Source organism: Ammospiza caudacuta, chromosome Z (genome assembly GCF_027887145.1).
Source record: "Ammospiza caudacuta isolate bAmmCau1 chromosome Z, bAmmCau1.pri, whole genome shotgun sequence".
NCBI lineage: Eukaryota > Metazoa > Chordata > Aves > Passeriformes > Passerellidae > Ammospiza > Ammospiza caudacuta.
In genome coordinates this window covers 79657662-79681782 of record NC_080632.1, presented here as the reverse complement: position 1 = coordinate 79681782, position 24121 = coordinate 79657662, and the positions used below count along the sequence as shown (strand labels likewise).

At 40.7% G+C, this 24121-nt stretch overlaps 1 protein-coding gene across 1 annotated transcript; it reads right to left on the bottom strand.

Annotated features, from left to right (window-relative positions):
- Positions 1-649: 649 nt before the first annotated feature.
- On the bottom strand, positions 650-21555 carry KIF24 (kinesin family member 24). Its single transcript, XM_058824217.1, has 12 exons — positions 20942-21555; positions 17545-17734; positions 16175-16272; positions 14731-14946; positions 13516-13603; positions 11425-11546; positions 9787-9892; positions 7925-7996; positions 7162-7271; positions 4079-6259; positions 3071-3164; positions 650-884 (listed from the first exon to the last, which is right to left on the bottom strand). Exons 1-12 carry the CDS (start codon positions 21553-21555, stop codon positions 744-746), a joined length of 4032 nt encoding a protein of 1343 aa, XP_058680200.1. The 3' UTR covers positions 650-743.
- Between the last annotated feature and the right edge of the window lie 2566 nt (positions 21556-24121).

Here is a 24121-nt window from a genome sequence, read left to right as displayed (position 1 = left end):
AAGCAGACTCCGTTTTCATGTGAGAAATCTGTTCAGCTCTCGTCAGAGCAGGCACTGGATATGGTGTACTGGCGTCTTCCTCTGGGCAGCAGCATGAAACCCATGTGCTTATTAACGTGCCAGATGGAATCTTTGCTAGGAAGTCCCTGCTAAACCGCTCCTTACCCATAACTTAAAGCCACCTCTTTCAGGAGCTCTGGAGGGTTCATCCCAAGCATTAATTCAACAATAGGTTTCCTTCTTCTGAAACTGACAGCACTTCACAGCCTGCCCTGACATCCAAACACTTAATGTGTAACAACCTCTGGCTCCTCTCTCTTTCCTGGCTTTTGTTTGCAAAGGCTTTTCTGGGTAGCTTTTGAGCATTTCTGTTCTGACCTTTATCTGGCTTCAAAGTTGTTTCCCTTACTTGGGAATTGCAGGATTGCCTTTAACATGTGAGACGCTGCTATGATACATTAACACGACTTGACTGCTACTTGGTGAGATATTTAAAGGCTGCTGAATTGTTACTGTTCAGAATGTGGCTTACTGATATTAATGAAATACAAAGCTTATGGTGCTAATTAGTCATCTCTCATTTACTCAGAATTCGCTCCACTCTTATATAAAACACACACTAGTCACAAACATATCAAACCAAAACCTATCCCCTACCACCCACACTCTGCAGCACCAGGTGTAGCAAAGTGCTGGCTGGCGTTTCCTGTAGCTGCTCCAGTGCATGTGCAAGCAAAGAAGGTCTAAACGGATGGACGTGTTTGCAGTGATTTGTCAGTGCCAGGGGAGGCTGAACAGAGCTGAAGCTGGGCTCGCATTGTTTGGACACACTTTGACTTCAGCACCAAGATTTCATCCAGCGTGGCCATGAAATTCTGAAAATCCTGGCAAGGAAGGCACAAGGAAACAGTAAGGAACAGTATCAGTAGGTTGAAAAAAATCAGAGTATTTTTTACACTGCAGCAGAACGTAAAAGTGTTCTGCAGACTAGTAGATTAAATCAGCATTTCCTTATTAAGTCACAGCCCTCACAGACAAAGGTCAGTGCCTCTAAATACCAAGGTTCACTGACTCTGGTAGTTTTATCTGTTAGTGAAATTACAGCTCATGTAGTGGCTTAAAAATAAAGCAGCTGCTGTCACTCTTCTACTCTGGTTAGATTTTCAAAGGTTTGGTACCGGGACTGGTCATCCAGTTTTACAATGTACTGAACTCTGTTCCTGACACCTCTCATGTTGGATTTATCAATTATGAAAATAAATGGTGAGTTAGGCCACTGTGGATCAGACATTATAGCCCAATCTTGAGAGATGCAAAGGATTTATGTCCCATCAGGTCATGGGGCCATGGCTGCAGGTCTGCCATGAGCAATTCTAGCACCGTACCCAGCCTCAGCCCAGGGAACTCTACCTTTCATAGCCACATGGATAAAAACCAGTGTGGAACTGTGATTAAAACTGGAGTTTTCATCCTTTTTTAACTAGGGCTTGTATTAGTAAGGGAGTACTTGGACGTGCTTGGCTCTCCAGCTGAGAGTAGTTTGGTGCCTTTGTTCACAGGTCTGTGCCGGAGAAGCTGGGAGGTGTCAGCTTCCCCAGGGCTGGGAAATTCAGCTGCTGTGTATGAAAATCAATCATGCAAAAGCTTATTTGGCAGTACTCCAGCTGTATCTCCTGCACTGCATCTCTGTCCTGCAGGGAAATCAGGACAGCGATGAAGACTAGCCCAGCTGCTGTGGCATATTTTTCTTAAATACTTTAAATATTGCTTTGTTCAGTGTGCATCTGATCTTGGCAGGAGTTTCTCCTGCAGACAAAGTTTCATGGCTGGAGAAGTTAAAACCATCTGCAAATGGAAGGAGAGAAGCTGATGCATGAAGCCCAAGCACATTTCATTACCCAAAAAAGGTCATGCTGTGAAATAAAACTACAGGGTATGTTATTCACGCACTGCTGGGAGGCCTGGCAAGCTTGTAAAAATTCTGCTAGCCTGAAAATAACTGCTTGCTGCAAGTGGCAAATAAATGTGGGGGGAGAGCTGGTGCCCAGTGACTAACAGACTTAAGAAGAACAATCTCAAAGATGAAAAAAAATTAAGAAGATGAAAGATAGCTTTGTTTCACTGCATTGTCTGCCACAAAACTAATACAGTTTATGTCTCCTGTGATGCTTTATGACCTGTTTGTTATCTGTAAAACAGCATATGCAGCTTGAAGTCACAGTGAATAAGCCACATGGTGGCCTCACTCCAAAGTCCCTGAGGGAAGAGTCCCCTGTAGTTCAGATCTGAACTGTGACAGGAATTGTAATGGTTTGATAATGCAATGCAGCAATGGAGCTTGGCTTTACTGAGAAGCAGAGGGAACTGGGAAGGCAGGAGTTCTCAATGGAAAATGTTCATAGTCTGGATTTTCACATAGGTGTGACAAGCATCTGTTGGGATACAGGAGAAACAGAGAACTGGGATTGCCTAGGTAGCAGTGGGACCATGCAGGTGCCAGTTTTTAAGTCTAGGGTACACCACTGTCATCTGAGGCAAAGACAAGCCAAGAAACACTTGAGTAACCAAAGCCAAGAGTGTGTGAGGCACAAGCCACAGTGGTCAGAACACTGGAGTAAGCGAGGCCCAGGCTGTTGGCACACCTGCAGTGTGAGAGGCAAAGAGGCTTCCAGAGGGAAGAGCCAAATCCCACCAGTGTCCTGCCCTAGGGGTGGGCTCTGTTCTGTGGGGTTGGCTTCCTTGTCCCAGCCTGTAAGAACTAAAACATCACAGGGACAGATGGCCTGTCTGGTACAGTCTGCCCCTTGATGTGAGATAAGGGAAGGCTCTCATCAGAGACAAGGGCTTCAGGGTTGGCCCATCCATCTCCTGCTCCCCAAGGGTCTGTCAGAGTGGAGAGTGGCAAACACAGCAGGCACTGAAAATGAGAGGCCTCTCCCAGGACTAAGACAGTCCTTGGAGAAGGGCTTGAACTGACAAGGAACAGCACATCACCAATTCAAGTTAATAATCTCTAAGATTAATTTATGCAAGCTCAATGGCCACCAAAACCATCATTTGAAGCACTTACCATTGCTGACATCTGATTTATCAAGCACTCCTCCTTGAAGCACAGGTGTGCCAGTTCATCCAGCTGCTGCTGATGAGCACGAATTAGAGCCTTTCTGATTAACAAAAAACACACACTGGTTACACAGCCTGTAGTGTAATCACTGCTTGTAATCACAGCTGGCCTCAATAAACCTTCAAAAAGAGGAATACCCCAGAGGAAGCCTTGCTGTCCTGGGTCCCTGGCACTCAGGAAGGGCACACCAGTGCTCCATGAAGTGCACTGGACTGCACTGGTGTGGGCTTCATGATGAGCTGGGTGACTGAGGGCTGCTCACAGAGGAGTGACCACAGCCCCTCCTTAGCACAGGCAGCACACAACTGCTTTTCACTGTAGGAGAATCAAGGAGCACAACTAATTATTGTGTCTAATCAATAGGTGAAATGGTTTATGGCCATGAGTCTGTAAGTAATTCCAGTGAGAAACAGGCTGAGCAGGAAGGCAGTGCTGTGTTGATTCCTCTGAGCAAGTTCCACTGACCAACAATGTATTTTCAGTCAAGGGAATGCAGCCCAGTCCCTGGGAGCTGACATTGGCAGCTCAGAGTACTCAGAAGCTTTACATCTACATCTTCAGTGACTGTTCAGCTGCCCTAGCAGCTTTTCTTTTCATTGATGAAACAGCTATAACCTGATTCTTGATGGAAGGTTTTGATATATTTTAGGTACTTTACAGCTTATAGTAAGCCATTTAATGTAGTTTGTATTATAATATTTATTCTTCTAGCATTATCCTAGAACAATATAATAATTGGCTTCCTGTGAGATTTTAAAATATCTCTAAATAAAAGCAACCATATATTTTTAAGATAATTACTGTAAATTATGATGAATCTTATATTTATTTAATAGAATGATTAACCATTGGTTTTTTAAGTACATAGGAGTATGACATACAAAAAACCGTAAATGTATCACATGTCCAGATTTCCTAAGTTTCACTACAAACTTCCTGATAAGCAAGACTTACTGTGCCTTTTCTAGGGCTTCCCTCTGCCGTTTCCCCATCTCTGATGCAGCACGTGGAGAACAGCTGCTGGACAGCTGTGAGGGGCATTTTGCATTTGCTATTGGCTTATTGTCTTTGGTTGCAAATCCTGCATCTGCAGCAAAAGTCTCCTGTGTAAAAATACTCTGCTGTGACTTGTTTTTAAGCAACCCTGTCTCCTCATTGCTGAATGATGACTTGGCAGGGTCTTCAAAATGGGTGAGGTCCTCATTCCTTGCTCCTGGCTTGGGCTGCTGCAGCCGGCTGCACTCCTGAGAGGGGGTCTCTGGCCCAGGGACGGCGGATCCAGCTGGGGATCCAGCTGTGGACGTTTCTGTCGGGTCACGTTCAAGAAACAAACTGCGCCGGACCCCCTGCTTGGACAAAACCGATCGCAGGTGGCAGCAGCACGGCTTCACACGGCCGCAGGTGGGTGGCAGCTTCTTGTTCTTGGCTTGAGAGGAGCCCAGCAGGGCACAGAGCCTTTCCCCATGGCCGGGCTGCTCTGCCAGTTCCAGCATGCTGTCGGTCATGGATCTGCTCCTGGTGCACTGCCAGCCTTCGTCCTCAAAGCTGGTCTGGGTGTCACTGTCTGGCACCTGCTTCTCGCTGTGGGGCTGCTCTTGGTTGGAAGTTGCTTTCTCTGTTTTAGTTGTGTCCTCACCATCAAGAGATGACACCCGGGGCGGGGTCATGAGCTCAGAGGTGAAGTCTGAGGAACAACTGGAGGAAACGTAGTGGCTGACTCCATTTTTTTGAGCTTTCCAATTTACATCTCCTCCTACAAGGGTAGCCTTTTTAGCCAACATGGATTCTTCCTTCTCCTCATGCTGGAGATCAAATTCTTTGCACTCTGGAGTTCCTGATTTCAATACAGGAGATACACACGGGGTTGAAGCATCCGTTTCTGGAGTTAAGGTGGCTTCACTGGAGTAAACAAGACGCTTGTGTTTGGACTTGTTCTCTTTGTGATCAGCTAGGAAGTCCTTGCCATTTCTCCAGCTGCAAGCAGGATCTTCCTGCAGACAGTAAGGTTTTTCTGCAGTATTGCTGGGAGGGAATTCAGCTAAGTCATAGCTCCAGTCTGCAGGAGTTTTGCTGCAGCCTGCATTTTTAATGGGTTCCTCTACTGCTGAGCGGCCCTCACTACAATCCCAGCTGTCATCTAATCTGTGATCTTCCGTGGGTATTGAATATTTAAAAAATAAATCCTGCCGCTTTTGGCCTTTTTGCTCCTCTTCGGTTCCTTGCTCTCTTTCATGAAGGAAAAATGAATGTTGACTGGATTTGCTGCTATTTTCTCTTTTCACACTCTTTTGACTACAGACAGGTGAGAAAGAATCTTCACTGAAATCACTGTCATCCAGGTCTTCCTGCTGTATCCACTCTTTGCTCTGCCCTTCAGTTGGAGGTAGGCTCAGCTCCTGCTTCAGTTGAATCTCCTCGGGCTTATACTGCATTAAAAACCTTTCAAGGGGCTGATAGTTCAATTTTTGCTTTAGAATAGGGGGTTGCTGAAACTGCTGGTGATAAAGACGTAAATGCTCTTCCCTTTCCTTCTGATATGAAGGCAGATATGTCCATGGTTCAACAGACTGTTTAGTAAAAGTATTTCCCCATTCCTGTTCGCTTTGGAGATTGCCATCTCCAGAGGAATTATCGTCATTAGGAACAAATTGTTTCTGAAGAGGTTGCACTGTCTGAACTTTCAGGCACTGGACAGGTGTTCTGTTTTGCATATACTTGTCTTGCTGGCCACTCTCCTCTTTGGCAATGAAATCCTCCACTGAGGAACTCTTTTCAGGGAGGGGGGATAGGTAACTTTTCTTCAGGGGATGTGTTATTTCTAGGACTCCCTTAACTGGGGTGGTGTGGTGGAAGCAGGGAGTGCTGGTATCTTCTATGTAGGTATGTCCTTTGCCAGTTCCCTTGGGGGTAGAGGTAAGAGGGACCCCAGGGGGCTGGAGTGTTGCAGGATATGCCTTTGGTTTTGCAGCACTTGAGGGATGCTGTAGGCCTAGCTTCACTTTCTTTGGAGAACTCTTTTCCCCAGGTGGCAAAAAGGGAGAGCCTGGGATAAGCCTTGGAGATACAGTTCCAGCTTTGCGACGCCTTTTTGTAACAGGGGCAGGGTATCTAATCCCTCTCCTCAGCTCTTTGACCCTGTAAAAAAGAGGCTGGATTTAGAAGATGTCAGGCTTTCAGATAAATAACAGCATCTTCAGAACAAACTAATGCTTTCACATACTAAGACTAAATATTGAATTCAACATCGTGGTTTGTTTTCTGTCTCTGATCTTCACAGGTATCAAAACCCTTCTGCTAAAATTCCTGGACTTTTGGAAAAATCTATAGCAGTCTTTTTAAGCTTTTCCTTGAGCAGTGCAAAATGGGTCAAGTGAGTGGAAATGGCCTCAGTTTCAGTGCAAGTGCATTTCCACACATTATAATGCAGCAGAACCAGCTAGTGTCGTACACAGCACATCACAGAGTCCCACAAGGCTCAAAGCAGGACTTTTGAAGTAGTTGCAATGGGGCTTCATAGCTCAGGCGAGTCTGCTCCTGGATCAGACTCAGCAGTACAGCTGGAAGAGATGATTGACTGGTATCACCCTTTTGCCTACCACCCTGACCCTCAGCTGCTCCCTCCCTCTGCTCCTCTTGCCCCTCAAGTTGTCTCTTGTCCTTTTAAGACCAGCATTGCATAGCTTGTAATTTACTTCCTGCTCTGTAGGAGGGAGGGCGACACATTCTAAGTAGAATCAAAATACAAAACTAAATCAAAACTTTTGATTGCTAAGGTCAGTAATCCTGCAGTTACAGGACACACAGTGATATTTTCATCACTGAAAGCAGCCATCAGAAAGTACTTACAAGACCCAAAAAATTTAAGACAAAATATAAGAGTTGGAATAAGAAACTATTTTATTAGCTTTTTAAAGATTCTGTTTCTTGCCTAAATCAACCTTTTCAATTCAACTATAATAAAATGTAATGGCAAACATCACACATTGCTTTTTACTTTGTGATTTTCACCCTGGCAAGAACTGAGTTTCACCTCCTACCTGTCAGCATATCGCAGAGTGTTCAGGGTGTGCTCTGCAGCTAGGTTGCTTGGTGAAACATTGGCTATCATACATGTCTTGGAATTGCCAATGAAAGAGTCTTTCAGCACCTAGAGTTTGAAGGAAAAAGAAATTGGGTTCTTAGTAGTTCATGTCTCCTGTACATCCTGTAAATGAACAACATCTACAGAAGAAATTCAACATGAGGTAGTGGCTTTTTAATTTTTTTGATAAATGTAGTCCTCTTGTCTTAGTTTTTCTTGCCTTTATTTGTTTATAGTTTAAAATGAATGCAGGTATTAATTAGAGCTCTAAACAAGCCCTTGTTCCAGATGCTGCAAGGGTGCCAATACGGTTTAAGGACTAAAGCAAAAGTTACAACTGAAGTAAAGAACTATTGATGAAAGCTCCCAGGACAGTAATTGAATAGAAGATACAGGATTGTATTCAGACTGTGGGGAGATGGATGGTAACGCTGTATGAGTCTGGAAGGTGGTGTTTGGGGTTTTGTTTGGTTTCAGCTCTTGGTTTGTTTCTTTTTTTCCCATGCCAGTCCCCACTGTTGGCTGGAGGAAATTGGCAGTTGACTTTAATTCTGCGATTATCTTTAAAATTAAAATTTACAAAAGCTATGCATTTCCTCTCTTCCTCAAGAGAGGAAGCAGTTACTGAACTATGCCATCTATTTATTTATTTATTTGATTTTTTGCTTATTTTTGTCCTCAGCAGGGAAACTTCTCCTCTTGCTTTCTGCTCATCTTACCAGAGTTAACTTGCTTTGCCGGAAAGGAGTATGCACTTGTTCCTGATCCAACGCCCGAATGCATTCCTTTAGCTACCAAAAGAAAGAAAAAACAGAAGAGGAAAACAGATCAGTCATGCACTGGCAAGGATCTGAACAACATCAAACCAAGCCTACCCAGGTCCTGTGTCACTTTGACTCCTACTATGTGCTGTCCCTTGCAAGGTCAATTTGTGCCCTGCCTGATGGCCCCGTGGGCAGAACCAGATGCAAGGAGCAAGCACACTCATTGAGCACACATGGAGCTCCACAGAGCTGCTGCCTGCGCTACATCTAGCTAGTCTGAAGCCAGACTGGGTGTAGCCTAGACTATGCTGCAGCTTGCAGGGCAGGTGTACCCAAAGGACAGAGCTTTTTGAGCTACCTCTCTTATTTTCTTTCTTCTCGAGATAGCAGATTACAGTATTGTCATGGTGATACTGCCATCAAGCATTTACAGCCTTTCTACATTTTACAGACTCCCACTGAAAATGACACTTATTCTCACTTTCACAGCATTTTATCAAAAACTGCACCTGTAGCAAGTAAGAGATTAAACTATTGTAATTCTTTAGTCTGGCTCTCATAGTTGCAGTGTCTGAAAGTCTTCCACTTGAAAACATGAATATTCCAACCAGCAGCAGACTTGAGATTTCATGGGTTAAAAGGTCTGAACAGAGTGTTATGATCATTGAGGCCAGAGCTAGGTTTTACACGTTGCAGTTTACAAAGATTTACCCAAAGCTGTTTTTTATATTTAATTCAGTCACTACTTGTAGATTGTCCAGGTATCTTCTTAGCTTCACACAATACCAAAAATGTACAGACTGATTTTACAGTTTCTTTTAAAAGAATTTCATGGGCTTAGGATTCTCAGGAATCACACAATTGTTTAGGCTGGAGCAGACCTTCAAGATCAGACTTCTTTCTACAGAGGTACCAACTCCCCATGACACTCAGTTATTCACCAGCAAGTACTCAAGAAAGCATGAAGTACAGAAACACATTCACTTCTCAGGCTACTTCCCCAGCACAAATACTAATATTCCAGTGCAGGAAGAGCCTCTGTGCAAAAGAGCATCTACATCCCCAAAGCAGAGCAAGCTACCTCCTATTTACAACACACTAAGAGGTACAGCTGTGTGCAGACTTCTGCTCTGCTGGCTCCTACCCTGGGAACCTAAATCACCTTCAGCCTGGCTTAGAGAAGCCCCCAGTCACCACTGAGCCCTGCTTGTTTGCATTAGAGGAGGTGCAAACCTTTCTGCAGCATTTACACTTTTAGGCACTTCTGCTTTATCTTAGATGGCATTTTTCTGCTCCTTTGTCCCTCTTTGCCTGACTAAGGACACTTAAAAAGACACTTTGCCTCAGGAGTGCATTTCTTCCTGTTCCTTTCTCCCCACACATAAATTGATCGTTTTTATGCTCTTAAGTCCTTTATTCCTGATTTGAAAGAGAAGCCTAAGTGGTAAAAATAACTAGCAGGAACAGATATGCTTTCATTAAACAAACATGGCAATTCCAAGCCAGTATTCTTTAGAAGGGCCAATACCTTCTATATTAAATGTGGGACACTTATACTACACCTAACATTGTCCATGCTATGTTTACCTGTCTGGCAGTAAGAATGGATTAAAAATACTTAATTTTTATAAGGATATCTCTTCCTTCTTAAATTGTTTTTCAGTCATGAGAGGTATTAAAGTGAACACACTTAGTACCTTGGTTATTTTTTCCTCTCCATGGAATACATGCATACATTATTCTGTGGTTCATTTTTATCCTAAAACACGTGCTAGTAATTAAATAAAAAACTTTCCCCAGACATAATAGTAGCTTACTGCCAAAAGACTTTGGTTTATTTCTGCTCCTTCCATTTTTGTTTGTCGATCCTTTTCTTTGGCATCAGCTGCTCTTTCACTGCCAGCCAAGTCAATGAATGATATCCTAGAAAAAAAAAAGTTGCATTTATCTTAGGGGGCTTTTCTCCCCTCTTCTTTTTTTCTTTATTAAACCAGCAGGCTGAAACACATGGCATTAGAACAGTGATTAGAAATAACTACTTTTGAACAATAGGAAACATCCATTGGAAATATCTGAGATACCAAAATAAGCATAGGAGCAGGAACCGTGTCAGAGCATCTTAACATTAAATAATATAAAGTGTAGTTACATGCAATGACAGTGCTCCACAGTTTAATGGATAAGCTCTGTAAAGTACAACACATTCATCTTTCCAGATAATCACTGTGTGTGTAGTTTCCTAAGAACAGGGCTAAAAGAAATTGTAAATGTTTTGATTTCTCCTTCCAGGTAAAACAGACAACTGCCATGTCAAATGGAAATTCAGGACAACAGAAATTTCCAGTGTAGCAAGTAATACACTGAACTTTCAGTGATCCCTGCTGTTTCTTTCCACAGAACTCCATTACTCACTTTCACACTCCCCAGCTCTGGGTGCCAGCTGCTGTACTGACTGTGGCACTGTATCTTTGTCTTTGTCCTTTCTCTTTTTCTGTAACACCCCTGACTTTTTTTATGGGCACATCTTGGCACCCTTCCCTCAGTTCAGCTCCACCTCCCTTTCAGACACACAAACCCCCCCAGTTCAAATGCCACACCTACATAAACCTCTATACTTTTATTTCTAAGCCTGCCTGTTCTGTCTTTTGCTCTCTTCAGTGTTTGTGGCCCCCCATTTTGTCTTATGCTCAAAATTAGATCCTGGGAAAGAAGACAGTGTGGTAGCTAATGGAAGGAGGTGTTAGCCAGATTTTGTGATACTTGGCAGTAATGCAGATGCACATTCTTCCTCAGACCTATTTCTTGAGGTTGTTTACTATGGAGAAAAGATGACTGAAAGAGATACAATTCATTTTTGAATACATAAAGTGCGTGCCACAAGTGTAAGTAAACCGCTCTTTCTGTCTGCTGCAGATAGCATCAGAGTCACACACTCAAATTATCATGGATGTTTATGTGAGGTACTCTGATTCTTCTGGCCAAAGGCAAACATTTGTTGTGGAATCATCTCCACCTGGGCTGGTCATCCCACACTCCCTTTGTAGTCAATTACAGGACAGAAATGCTTTGAGGGGCAAATGTACCTGACATAATTTACTGCAGGGATCCCAGAAATGGCAATTTCATTCTACTGACTTCAAAGGTGGTGAGTTCACATGTGGATAAGTACACTGCGGGTGTCTACCTTTAGCCAAATTAAACACTGAAGATGAGGGGATGGATTTGATTGTCAAACTCCTTCACTGGAAATTTGTATGAACAATTTTGACAAAGCTCTTGCAGATGTGCCTAAAACATTCTCCTTGGAAACAGAGAAAGGACTGTGGAACTTTTTGTAGTTTCTTTTAACCCCGTCTTCTAATTTAACTCACACTTGTGCACTAACACCTCCTCTTTGTCTCTTGGATGTCCCTGGGCTTGACATCAGCACTGAACACCTCTGCTTCCAGTCTTACCTCCCAAATGCCCTGTTGCTTGTGTCTTTAATTTGAATTTGGATGATAGCATGAGACCGAGAGGAATCTGAGTTGACAGCAGTAACTCCTGTGCTACGTTCTTTTCCTCCCTTCAAAATCACCTGCAAAATAAGGGGGACAAAATCCAAATGAATTGTAAATAAAACCACAGTCTCTCAGAAAGAGATCCTGTCCTCCTAAGGTGAGGAAACATTGTGAGGAAAGGTGCACTACAGCCTTAAGATTTGGTGCAAGGCAGTAGAGGTAGACTGGATCCCTTCCAATATTTCTTTCAGAGCTTTGTGCATGGACTTGCTTGTAGTGATACTACAGAGCTTAAAGAGCTACACTGCTTAAAGAGTTACACTGCTAGTAACAATCTGTTGCACACACTCACTCCTATTTGCAAAATATTAAAATTATAAAATTAAATTCTTTCTTATATTGCTGGCATACTTTTCTAGTACTACAGATACAATCTAAGAGACTTATGAGTTTGACTATTTTTTGTGTTCTTTTAAAATTTTACTTTCTTATGTAGTAGATGAGTACAGTTATCCAGAAAGTCACATACAAATTTATGAACTGCCAAAACCTTTCTATATTTCCAAAACTAAAAAAAAAAAAAATTATGCCAGAGTAAGGAACAAACTAAAAGATTAATTATTCTCAACAAAACAGTGAAACAAGAAAACAAGGAAGGAAGGCAAGGCAGAAGGATAAAGGCTCCTTCAAGATACAAATCTGGATAATTCTTTTTTGAAAACTTTTAAGCACTGTTGCAGAAAGTCTAACATTGACTGCAGCAGGGCATTCATAGAAAAGCCATTAATTTTGCTTCTAGCTGCAAGAACAAATCAAAATATTGCCTAGCAAAAAAAATACATTCTCAGCTGATAGATGTGAATTATTCACACTTTTCAGTGGCCAGTTCTCAATGAGCAACATAACCACCCAGTGCAGCTTTGGAGCTTTATATCAGTGCTAAGTGAAGACAATTTCTGAATCAAAGCCCACATCAATGAGTAGTGACTAACCAGGGATGCATTCAAAGCTCCATATGATATATTTCCATATATCTGTTGCAGAATACTCAGAAGTTCTGAGTCAAGCCAGTGACATTTCTGTGTTCAAAAGGGCCTGTGAACAATGTATTTTTCCCCCTCAGGATATCTGTAAAAATTAAGTAATTTAATAGCTCTTCTGTGTGTGGAATGTGATAATACCAAGGAATTGCAAATCAACCATGTAGTAAATTTGCACCCTAACTTGCAGAAATATCACCAGCTTGTCCTGAAGCTTGGAGTTAATGGGAAGACGAACAACTAAATTGAGTGCAATATCAGTGGACAACACTATGACAATTTTAATGAGCCAGTTACAGTATCAGGCACTTGTAATTGACACTTCCTTATGAAAATAAAAAAGAATTAAGTTATGCAAAGTCAGGCTAAATAGAAAGTAGATTTAATCAGCTTGCTTGCTGCAAGACAATACAGAAAATTTGCCAGTGTCCTTTTAGAGCTCAGCCAGGTAGGGAAGAAAACTGAAGCCTTGTTCTTGGTGAATGTTTAAAAATGTTTAAGCTAGTGTTTAAAAATCTTAATTTTACTTGGCTGTTATCATGCACACACATAAGCAGCATTTTAATCCTAATTCAGACAAAATATCTCAATCTTTAGTATTTTCTAATGTCTGTTTCTAATAATTTTCAAATTTATATATTCTGTGCAAAAACCACATATCTTTTATATACAAAAACCTAAGTTCATAGACCCATGAGACACCACACTGGGAGAAAATACATATCCAGCTTTCAAGGTCCCTTACTGGGACACTATCTTCTGGAATCTTTCCCTATGGAACGGCAGCAGAAGTGACAGCTGTTAGCATGTGGCTAACACAAGAAACAGCTTAATGAATAAAGACATTTTTAATAGAGCCCCTTGGTGCCTTGCTGGGGTTGCCAATTTCAGGGCCTTAAACAGGAACATACACTTGTGCTACACAGTAAATAATCTCTGTAAGTGACACACCTCACAAATAAGCAAATTGGGCTGCAGAAGACAAAGAACAAATCCCAAACATTACCTCCAACAGCTCATCTACAGAATCCACCTGAACCTCCCTCAGTCCAACTATCTGAACGACGTGCTTGCCATCTTCTCTTGCAAAAAGCCTGACAGGAGAACAGTGTAAAAAAGATCTCTGAAATCTCAGAAAGCAGCAATGAAAACACACGTCTGTGCTGTGACACTGAGAAAAAGCAATCAGGGCTACTGACAGGGGAGAGGCCCTGCTGTCATTAATTTATTTTCAGAGCTGAAGAGGTACTTAATTTATAACAAGTACCGCTGACATTTCACTGCTAAAGAGACATTACCAATGCATTTCTGCTAGTTCAAGAACATAATAAAGCAGGGAAGTAAATTACCATGTTTACATGTTAGAGTTCCTGTCTCCCTTTAAACTACATCTCAGGCTCATCTAAGTCCTCATCAATCTGTAAATTTTGTTCTATTCATATTCTAATGTTTTTTGCACAGGATTTTAAAGCAGCTCCTACAGCCTTAGAGTCATATTTCAGCATCACCTCCAGAGGCTTGCTGGGCTGAGTCACTGGGCTGCCAGGCAAAGGTGCCCAGGGAGAAGGTGAGCTGGCTCTGCAGAGTCCAGCACTTAGGAGATCAACAGCATCTTCGGAGACCGGATTGGCAAGAGCCAAATCTCCACTGGCACACCAGGAGGGACAGCCACAGTTTATGCTTGACCAGGGAAAGACAAGGACTCCACAATGGTTGACACATGACAGGCTGTCCAAACAAGTTGTGGATGTCCAACGCCCAAAAATGTTCAAGCCAGGTTGGATGGGGCTTGGAGCAACCTGGTCTAGTGGAAGTTGTCCCTGACCAGGGCAGCAGGGGTGGAACAAGATGATCTTTAACGTTCCTTCTCAAAACGTTCTATGATTTTAAGACAGGAACTTCTGGCCACAAGAAGCTAGTTTCTCTTCCTATGGATGTCCAGCTATTATCTTATTACAGTGTAAGCAAGAGCCTGAACTTGTATCTCAAACCTAAGTCCTTATTTTTCCCCAAAACAACAAACCAGGAGTCCCTATCAATGTCACAGTATCTACTGTCAGAACTTGCTAGTCTCCCCAAGTATCTCCTGTGAACAAGCCTAATTAAATATATAACATTTACTATAAATGCTAGTATGTTAAATGTAATCACATGAAAACAGGAATTGATTTCCAAACAATAACCAAGTCATTCACAACCACAGGCTTGTAGGAAATCATACCTTTGCCTTCCATTTAGCAGGTCATAAAGGTGTCCACAGTAGATCTCATAAAAACTGATCAGAACCACTTGCTCTTTCCTGGATGGTGATGCTTCCAGGTACCTAAAGATGTCCTGGGCAGCCAGGGCATAGAGTCCTGGGGTCCGGTGATTCCCTATCATGGTGTAAGTCTTGCCAGCACCAGTCTGCCCATATGCAAAGCAAGTTGCATTGCCTCTGTGAAGACAGCATATGTGTTCAGTGAGACATCTGATTCATTCATATCTATTAAATAATATTCTGCAATGCTGGTGTCTATCTATAGCAGCCCCTTAGCAATGAGGTTTGGTCTGCTGCCCTCTCTGGGAAAATGCAGGATGCTTAACAATGATTTCCAAGTAGAGATCTGATGTAGCACAAGGTGCTGGCTCTCTTCCTTTCTTTTCCTTTCCTTTCCCTGCCCCTTTAAAAAAAAAAGATTTTGCACCTGGCTCAGTACTCCTGGCAGAGGAATGGGTAAAAATCTAGGGCTGCAATAATCACAGCAAACAATTTCTTGCCAGTTTAGATTGCAGACTGGCCTCACCATGGTGTCAGATTAAATGAATGCTGGCAGGAGGGATGGAAAAGTAAGGGGAAAGCTGGGAAAAAAATAGCATAATTTCTTCTGGTAGCATTACTGGACCAGCAGAATTGTGGCTTTAGTGATTACTGCACAGCAAGATACAAGCCTCACTCTCCGTTCTCACTTTCCTTTTCTCAAGAGCAGGATACTCGGTCTCTGTTGATGACACTTGGAGATTTTCAGTAACAGAATGCTCCATTTTGTTAATTTTCAGTATGGATATGTCATATTTTCCTTCAAAGACTCAAAGTAATTATATTCAATATATATTCAATATATATATACAACCTTGCATAGAAATAAGATGCCTCATGTAAAGCCACCATAAATTTCCCATTAATCAGGAAGTATGTAATTACAATAAACCTCTAAGCAAATATAAATCAACAAAAATAAATCACAAGGTTATTCATAATTTCTATTACCTTGTGAACTGTACAAATACATGTAAAAATATTTCTCAGTAGTCTCAGGAAAGAGGTACCACTATTTCTCTACAGATGAGTGTGCTCTGCCACACAGGAGCCTTTGTTAGAGTGAAGATGAGAGCTCAGAAATCCTGGGGCACATGTTCTTATTCTAGCCTGACCATGCTGTCACATTGTTGCAATTGAGTTCAATTTAACCACCTTCTGTAACTGAGATTTGTCACTTAGCGTGAAGAAAGTTTTCCTTGATTTACTTTTGTCAAAATTGCATCTGAAAGGGGGAAGGCATGTGGCAAACGTGAAATGAAGGTACATTTCAAAAGATGAAAAGCATAAAGGAAAATTCAGGCATAGACATAAAATTGGAAAATGACAAAACAAAAAATAACCAATGTAAGCACTGATGCCCTACCCGTTAAAAATATGCTGAATGAGAGGATAAGCTGTCTTCATGTACACATCCTGGTTGGTACATGACTCCTCGAAGACTTCATCAAAACAAAAAACATGCTATAAAACAAAGATAATCTTTACATGAGCATGAATATGTTTCAGTTCCCCTCCAACTCCATTCAAAGGTAAAATAAAATAATGAAAGTCTTTCCAGTGACTTCATACAGCTTTGGATTAGGTAGAGGGTGATCTAGCACACTTAATATGCAGCACAAATCATGTAGGAACACACCAGTCAAGAGATTCAGGGTAGGGGGAAAAAAAAGAAAACAAAAATGCCTCAATTTCCCATCACTCTGAAGCATAACATGCCAGAGCCTTTTAACAAGAAACAAAAAAAAGCTAATTAAAGAAAACCTATTCATGAAATGAATCAGTCTACAGAGTACAGAGGTACTGTCAGACAGAGTACAGAGGTACTGTCAGACTGTAACAGTAAAAAGAACTGAGAGTCAACTCTTGACTCTCTCAAAATTAGTTCTCACTTTTAACTTAGTTGTGAATAATTGCCTCTGTTCTTAAAAAGTTTTGTGCCAGAGAAGAAAGAAGCTCTGCTCCTAAGCAAAGCGACATTGTCTGAACTCAAAAGGGAGCAAGAAAATCAAAACTTCCCACACTCCAGATCAGACTCAAAGAAGCAGGGTCTGTGGAAATGATTCAGCATGTGTCCCACTGTAAAAGGTGGCACATGAACTAGGCCTGAGAGAGATCTGAAATTTTACCAGATACTTCAAACAGTTGTTACTAGGGCCCAGATTGTAAAAATAACACTCAGCAGAGTGAGAATAGCTTCCTGCCTCTACCAATCAGTTCTGTTCCTGGTGCTGTCAGTCAGTCACAAGTGGGAATTTGAACTATGACAGCACAAAGTATTTGGGATTAAGAGACAAAGACAAAAGGGAACTTCATTTTCAAAAGCATTTGAGAAAAATGGAAGGGAGGGGATGACAGTATGTATGATTCATTGAAAGAGACCTACAGTGCTTAAACAGTGAAAGGGAACTCCTCACTGAAGTACCTGGAAAGCCATCAGCAGGCACTTCTCCTGCAGCAATGGCATGAAGCAGAGGGCTTATTTTGCCACACACAAAGTTCCAAGAGACATACTTCTAGACCTTAAAATTCTGGGCTCAGTTTTCCTGGCACAGTCTGGCATAAATCAGAAGCAACTCAAATATAGACAACTCTGAGCTAAATCAAAAGCCCACCACCCATTTCAGTATAACAAATACTAATAGCCCTTTTCTGGTTTCCCTCATGGAAACTCCAGCTTTACCCTTCCATGCAAGTGACTGGCCCATAAACACAACCTTCAATGGAGAATGTTACCTGTAAAATGTATTGTGTAAGATCAACTGCCTCCTTCCTCTCGTGCAGAAGTAGGGTTTCCTGATCTTTCACTGTGATTATATTTGCCTCCCCACGTCTCTCCTCCCTCAGGCAGAGAGGACGTTTTCGGACACACACTCTGATTTTGTCACTCTCTGTCCATGGAGTCTCTTTGTCGAAAGTATTGGATCTACAACAATAATGGAGTAATGGATCTACAACATTTTAAAATCAAGTTACAACAGAATCTAAAATACGCCTGAATTTGTTACATTTACCACAGAATGTTTCTGCTCTTAATGCCTATCAAAAACCTCCACAACACACCTCATTTTTACATGATGCAGTTTCTGATGATTTTTCCTAAACAGAATGATGCTTCCTGTACATTTCTGTTAAAGGAATAGTTATGTTTGTACAGCTACTCTCCTGTACTTGCTGCTGGACTGACATATTTTCAGTTGTACACAAACATGAGATGGAAGCTGACATAATATCCAAGTTAATGAAATGAAATTTAATCTTGTGCAATTATTTGCACTCATGATTAATCACTTAATCATGTACAACGAAAATATGAATAGATCTTGAAAAGGAAAAGATACAATACTTAGTTGCCTTTCCTCTCATGCTGGACTTTTTTCTTCCCATTATAGACTGTCCAACTGGTTACAAGTAAATGACTCAAACTGGCAAATCAGATAGTATCACCATGTTCCTATTTAGCTCAAAAAAGAAAAATACTGATCTCATCCTCGTCTCCCCTTTGATCTTTTTTCATAAAAGGGTTATGTGGTTTTAGACCATAAACAAAGTTGTGCTCTGATGTTTCAGCAATTTTACTTTAGTCCCCTTCCAGACACCTCATACACAGGAGGTGTTTTCATGTTTCATTGATTAACCTGCTGCGTACAGCATTTTGTGAACAGAATAAGTTTGAATTAACCAGAGTGTATTCAATATATCTCTCCCTTCTTCAAGCTGTCTTCAGCCAAATCAGTAACAATTTTCAGTCTGGATTTGCATTTCAAATAATCAAGCCCCAACTTGCCCAAAAGCAGTGTTTCTGCCACACTGTCCAGGTGCCAAAATCTCTTAGCGTAGCAACTGAAAACTCATATATACCAGTTGTCTAACAAACTGTAACCCACAAGCTACTCAACATCTCATTAACATCCACATGCTTGTGGTATCATTGCTGTTGTGCTCCATGATTCCCCAGAAGCACATGAGATGCACATTTAAATCTCAAGATATGTCTTTGAAGACCCCACACAAGCATTCTTCATTTGTCACTAGACTCCCTTTAATTTTAGTACAGCTTTCCCGTGCAGTCCAGGATCAGGCTGTGCATTTAGATGGAAAATTCTTTTGTCGGAAAAGAAAAGCAATGACACTTGAAATAAGATGCTCCATAAGCTGGTGTGAGCTTATGCATATCACTAGGCACCAAATGTTATCCAACAAATGATCAGAAGCTCTGAAGTTTAATTCTGGTGCCAGAGGGCATAATTGGTGACCTGCAGCAAGAGCCTGTTGTCCTCTAAGAGCTTGAAGCAGAAAGGATTGCAGTATTTGGAGAAAAAAAAAACCCTGAAAATTTAGAGACTCAGTAATGAGAAAAAAGGAATAATTTTTTCTAGTACAGAGGAACATTTTTGTTGAGTTTATTTTGTATGGGAATAGAATGCACATTAATTCTATATGCTGAACCCAAAGTTTGTATTTCTTACTAACTCTTTTAAAATATAAATAGTATTTTACAATAAAACAATGTTTCATTACTAGGAAAAAAAGTCAAACAACAGTCATGAAACAGATCATCAGAAATCTAACTGAATAATAGGTCAGAAGGACAATTATGTCTTTGCATAATCAAGTTATTTGCTGTGGGCAAGTTTAAAATAAATTTGAACATATTAAAAGAGCTCTTTGTCCTTCTGCTATCTGAAACAGTATCTGTGTTTTCCAATATTCCTCATAGATTAGGTGAGCCTTTACAGTGGTCAAATCCCAAGGTGCCATGGGAATGGATGGATTCAGCAAAGCAGTTAAGCATTTGCAAAACAGGAATCAAACCTGAGTGTAAGCATGCTGCTCCAAGCCTGCCTGAAATGCTCAACTCTCCAAATACAAGAAAATTAAGTTGAGGCATTTCAGGAGGAGGATGCAGAAAGCCCACGAGATGAGCCGTAATGCTTAGTGCAGATGAATGTGCTTGCAAAAGAAGAGAACAAGGAAAGAGAGAACAATGAAGAACATGTCTCTATTGCAGGATTAAAAATCTTTAACTCCTTTACTTGAGGCATTAGGTTTAATAATGTATCATTTTTTAATTTGCCAAGATTATAAATCCTGTCCTTTTAGTTGCACATTAGCTCATCTTCCAGAAGACACAGAGAATACACCCAGATGTCAATATATATTGGAAGTTAGTACACTTCTCCAGAAGGTGGGAATGAATTTTTTTTCCAGCTAAGGAGAGTTATAAACCTGTCTTGCCTTTCAGTTAAGTGCTCCACTTACTATGTCAGCTTAGTACTTTTCCACCGTGGCAGCAGCATCTATCCCTCCAGACTACATGCACTCCAGGTGGGAGCTGTAATTGACACCAAATCTTTCTCCACAACCTTCCCAGACCAGACCTAACTTCATAAAACTACCTCTTTTCACTGCATATTAACTACCATGACTGCATTGCAAAAGCTAGATACTGGTATTATGTGGGTAGGGGCGCACGTGCCTCTGGTGAATCAGGAAAAAAATATTTACTGCTTTAAAAATGTTGCCAGGGTAGATTTACCAGTGGTTCATGATAACCCCAGCCCCTTCAGTACCAAACACAGGGAAAAGTATGGAAGTTACAGATCACATGCCTAGGGAGCAGCTGCAAGGCATCCCTTTCACCACCAAGTCTGTAACCCTTCCCAGCTGCATTCATTTTGCTTCCTTTTAAATCTTCAGTTCATAAATTTCTTTATAAACAAATATAGCCATCAAAGCTTGTATCCTTTTTACCAAGAAAAGCTTGACAAATTTAACAACAGGCAATTCTGTATTTTGGAAAAATAATGTTTTAAAAAAATAGTCCCATGGAAAGACAAAGATTGGCTCAAATACCAAGAAAAGAAAGCCTTAAGTCCTGAAAGACAATAAAGACTATTCTTAGACAACCTTGGTGAGTAGCAGCTGGTCAAATTCAGATGATTCCTTCTATAAGACTCGGAGAGTTGGAAATGCCAATTAATATCTCTCTTTTCTGTAAGACTTTGCATTGCTCTGTAGTGCTTGGATTGCTTATTTGGAGGTGAGGAACACAGATTCTGCTCCACAATTAAGAAAGAATCAATTATGACTAACCTGAAGTATTAGCAAAATAAAGGTGAGTGATTATTACCTGATACAGGAATGAGGTAGTCCATAATTATACCCTGAAATATGAGTTACTCTTTGTACAATAGGAACTTCAGAATCACCCAGGAGAGGAGCAATATCATCAGAAACTGTTGGACAGCTCAGGTCATTTTTTGTACCTATTCCAGCAATATTTAGGTCTCTTCTAGTTAATCTGATCGGTTCTGCATTGTGTGGTGGGATGTGTCCCAGCATTTCCCCCACACTGTCCTTCTCTTCATTGGCACTGAAATCAGATGACTGATACAACTCCGGTTCAGAGTCTTTAACTGTTCCATCATTTTCTCCACAAAAGGACTCGAAACGCAGCTGTCTGCGGGGTCCTGACTTGGTCACCTGAGGCTGAATGAAAAGGCCATGGGGTTGAAAATCCTGCTTGCTTAAGTTTGCAGCGCCTTCTTCTTGTGTGTATTTGATTATTCTAATGAGGTGGAAAAGACGTTTGCGGTCATTTATGTCATGGACCCCCAGTTTGGAGTAATCTTCCAGGGCAACCTCGGCAAGCTCATCAATTGTCTCAACACCAAAGGCAGCCAAGTGGGGATAGTATTTTTCAAGTTCTGCTTCACAAAGGCATTCATAAAGGCATGATGCCATCTTCAACGTAGAGCCTACAAGAAATTAAACAAAATAAACATTAGAATAATATGAAACACCACATCTGACAAAGTTACTAATTAAGAAACTGCACATTTCCTGATGCCATTACTTGCAGTTAGGTTACAAGCTTGTTTAACTCCAAGTTTACATACACTAGACTGACAAACACTAAAGAAAATAGCCATAACAACAAAAAAGTAAAACATGAAACACATCTTTTATCCATGAAACTGTATTTTAAAATTACATACAATATACAACATGTAAGAAATGCACAAGGCAATATTACTCACTGCCACAGAGTTCCTACACGCCTGATGTCTACTTGATGAATGCCACAGCTACTGAAACCCTGTCCTCAAGCTATAGAATGTAAAATGCCTAATTTTAGACAGTCAATTTAATATCAAGGCACATGGTCTAACGTGGTTCAGATACCCCTGGTTAACTAACCAGAGGAGAAAAAATTGTACTTGTTCTCACCTCAAGCTGCCTAATTAAGACGATTCATCTTACAGATGAACTATAGCAAAGTTGCAGTTTTGTTGTGTACCTTTTTGTTTCATAAATCCTCTGAGCATTTCTGAGTCTCCTTGACAGAAAAACCAAAAAAACAATTCTGCAAAATCTGAAAGACAGCATTTCTCTAAATCTATATATGCCACTGGGAATGCAATACTTGCATTCCTGGGAAACCCAGAAAAGAAACATGAATCACTGAAAAGTATGCCCCAAATCCCCCAACTTCTTCACTTATGTCTCACTGGCAATGCATGGTGCAGCTGTCTGTATGCCAATGGATTAATATCTGCAGATATTTTTACTTCTTCCATAAAACACAAAAATGATAGCACTTCAAGTATTTGCTGCCCACTGCCTTCTCATATGTTTGTTCAGTCTAGGACCTTAACAAATACTGCTCTTACTCATGTTTGGAGGTGACAGTAAGACTCAACAAAAACAAGCCATTTAAGTTTTCCTCCCTGCAGTTCAGAGTAGAGTCTTTTCAAGTCTCTCTACAATGATATTATAGAAGAAAATAAGGTCATGCCCAAATGTGAGTCCATGTAATTAATTAATACATTATGTTGTAGTAATAATAACAATAAAATCATATGGATTAATATATAAAGTGCTGACTGTATAAGATACTACAGAGGCCAAAATGTACAGTAGGGAACATTTAAAATTACTTACAGTCCATGCTTTAGGTAAAATTATGAGATTCAACAACAATGAACTACATGACCCAAAAATTCACAAGTAAGTGAATTTATTTAATCTGTAGATAACGTGATTCTGAATCCTGAGGTAGAGTCACTGCTGAGACTGATAGATCCTGGAAGGTGGAAGTCAAAACTGACAGAGAGGACAGCAAACAGAGATCAGGGAGACTAAACACCACGTGTGTGCAAGGGTTTCACAAGTATTCTCCACTTGCCAAACTTCTCTAACATATAAAAACACACAGGAACCTGAGACTTAAATTAAATACATTTTGGAAAAATTCCCTTTCTTACATAAGGTAGCTTTAGATGTAAAACCAGTACAGGTGCTGTGCAAGTCTCTATATGCACTGCCATGGGAAGCTTCTGATGAAAGGAGCAACTAGAATTCAAGACCAAAATACCAATCTCAAAAATGTTGAGAATCTGTTAAAGGCAAAAATAATCAAATAAATTTACTTTGTCTACTCTCTATCTGTATCCTAGATTACACCTACATCTCCTATATATTCTTATATTAAATACAGATTGTCCAAAGACACTAATTCAGTAATAACCTCTGTTCAAATTATAATGGTGAACACAGGAGAGAGAAAAAAGAATAAAAAGGAAAACAATGGAGACGCTTTCTAAAAAAGGAACAGCAGACAAGGGAAGAGAATTACAAATTTGAAGGTCAAGGTTCTAATTAAAAATGAAACAAAATATACTTAAACAGCTAGAAAAAACAGGTTGTCATTATATGGAATGACAAGTCAGAAGAATTCTTGGCATTAGGAAAATCCAAGTAATGTAGGTACTGCAGAACCTAAAAGAGCAATGTAAGCAGCTTCTGTGGCTAATTAGCTAAGGCTCTCTGCCATGTGAAAGCAACTAAATGGTTTCTTAATGAGACCTGGCCTCTTAATGAGACTTGAGATCTGCCTTTCCAGATAGAATAAATCTTACTGGATCTGAGTGGTTTCAGGGATAACTCCACCAACTCCTTTTTGACAGGACAGGAATTTCACAAGCAAGGGGAAAAAAAACCTGTTCACTAATAAAGGAGGAATAAATTAATTAACCACAGGAAAAAAAATTAGGTGTTGGCATAATGAGAAAATCAGCATTTTTGATCACTTTGAAACAGTTGCTAAAAGATTTTGTGTGGTTCAAACATGAAAGAACTCAGGGAAAACTGCAATTACCAGTAAAACTCTTCTCACCTTTCAATCACTGATGCTCTAAAAAAAAGGCATATCTTTCTTCTTATTGATAAAATACTTTTATTCATCCAACCCTAGATGAGAGACCTTTGTGTCTGAAGATGCTTTTACTAACTGGCAAACAACTCATCA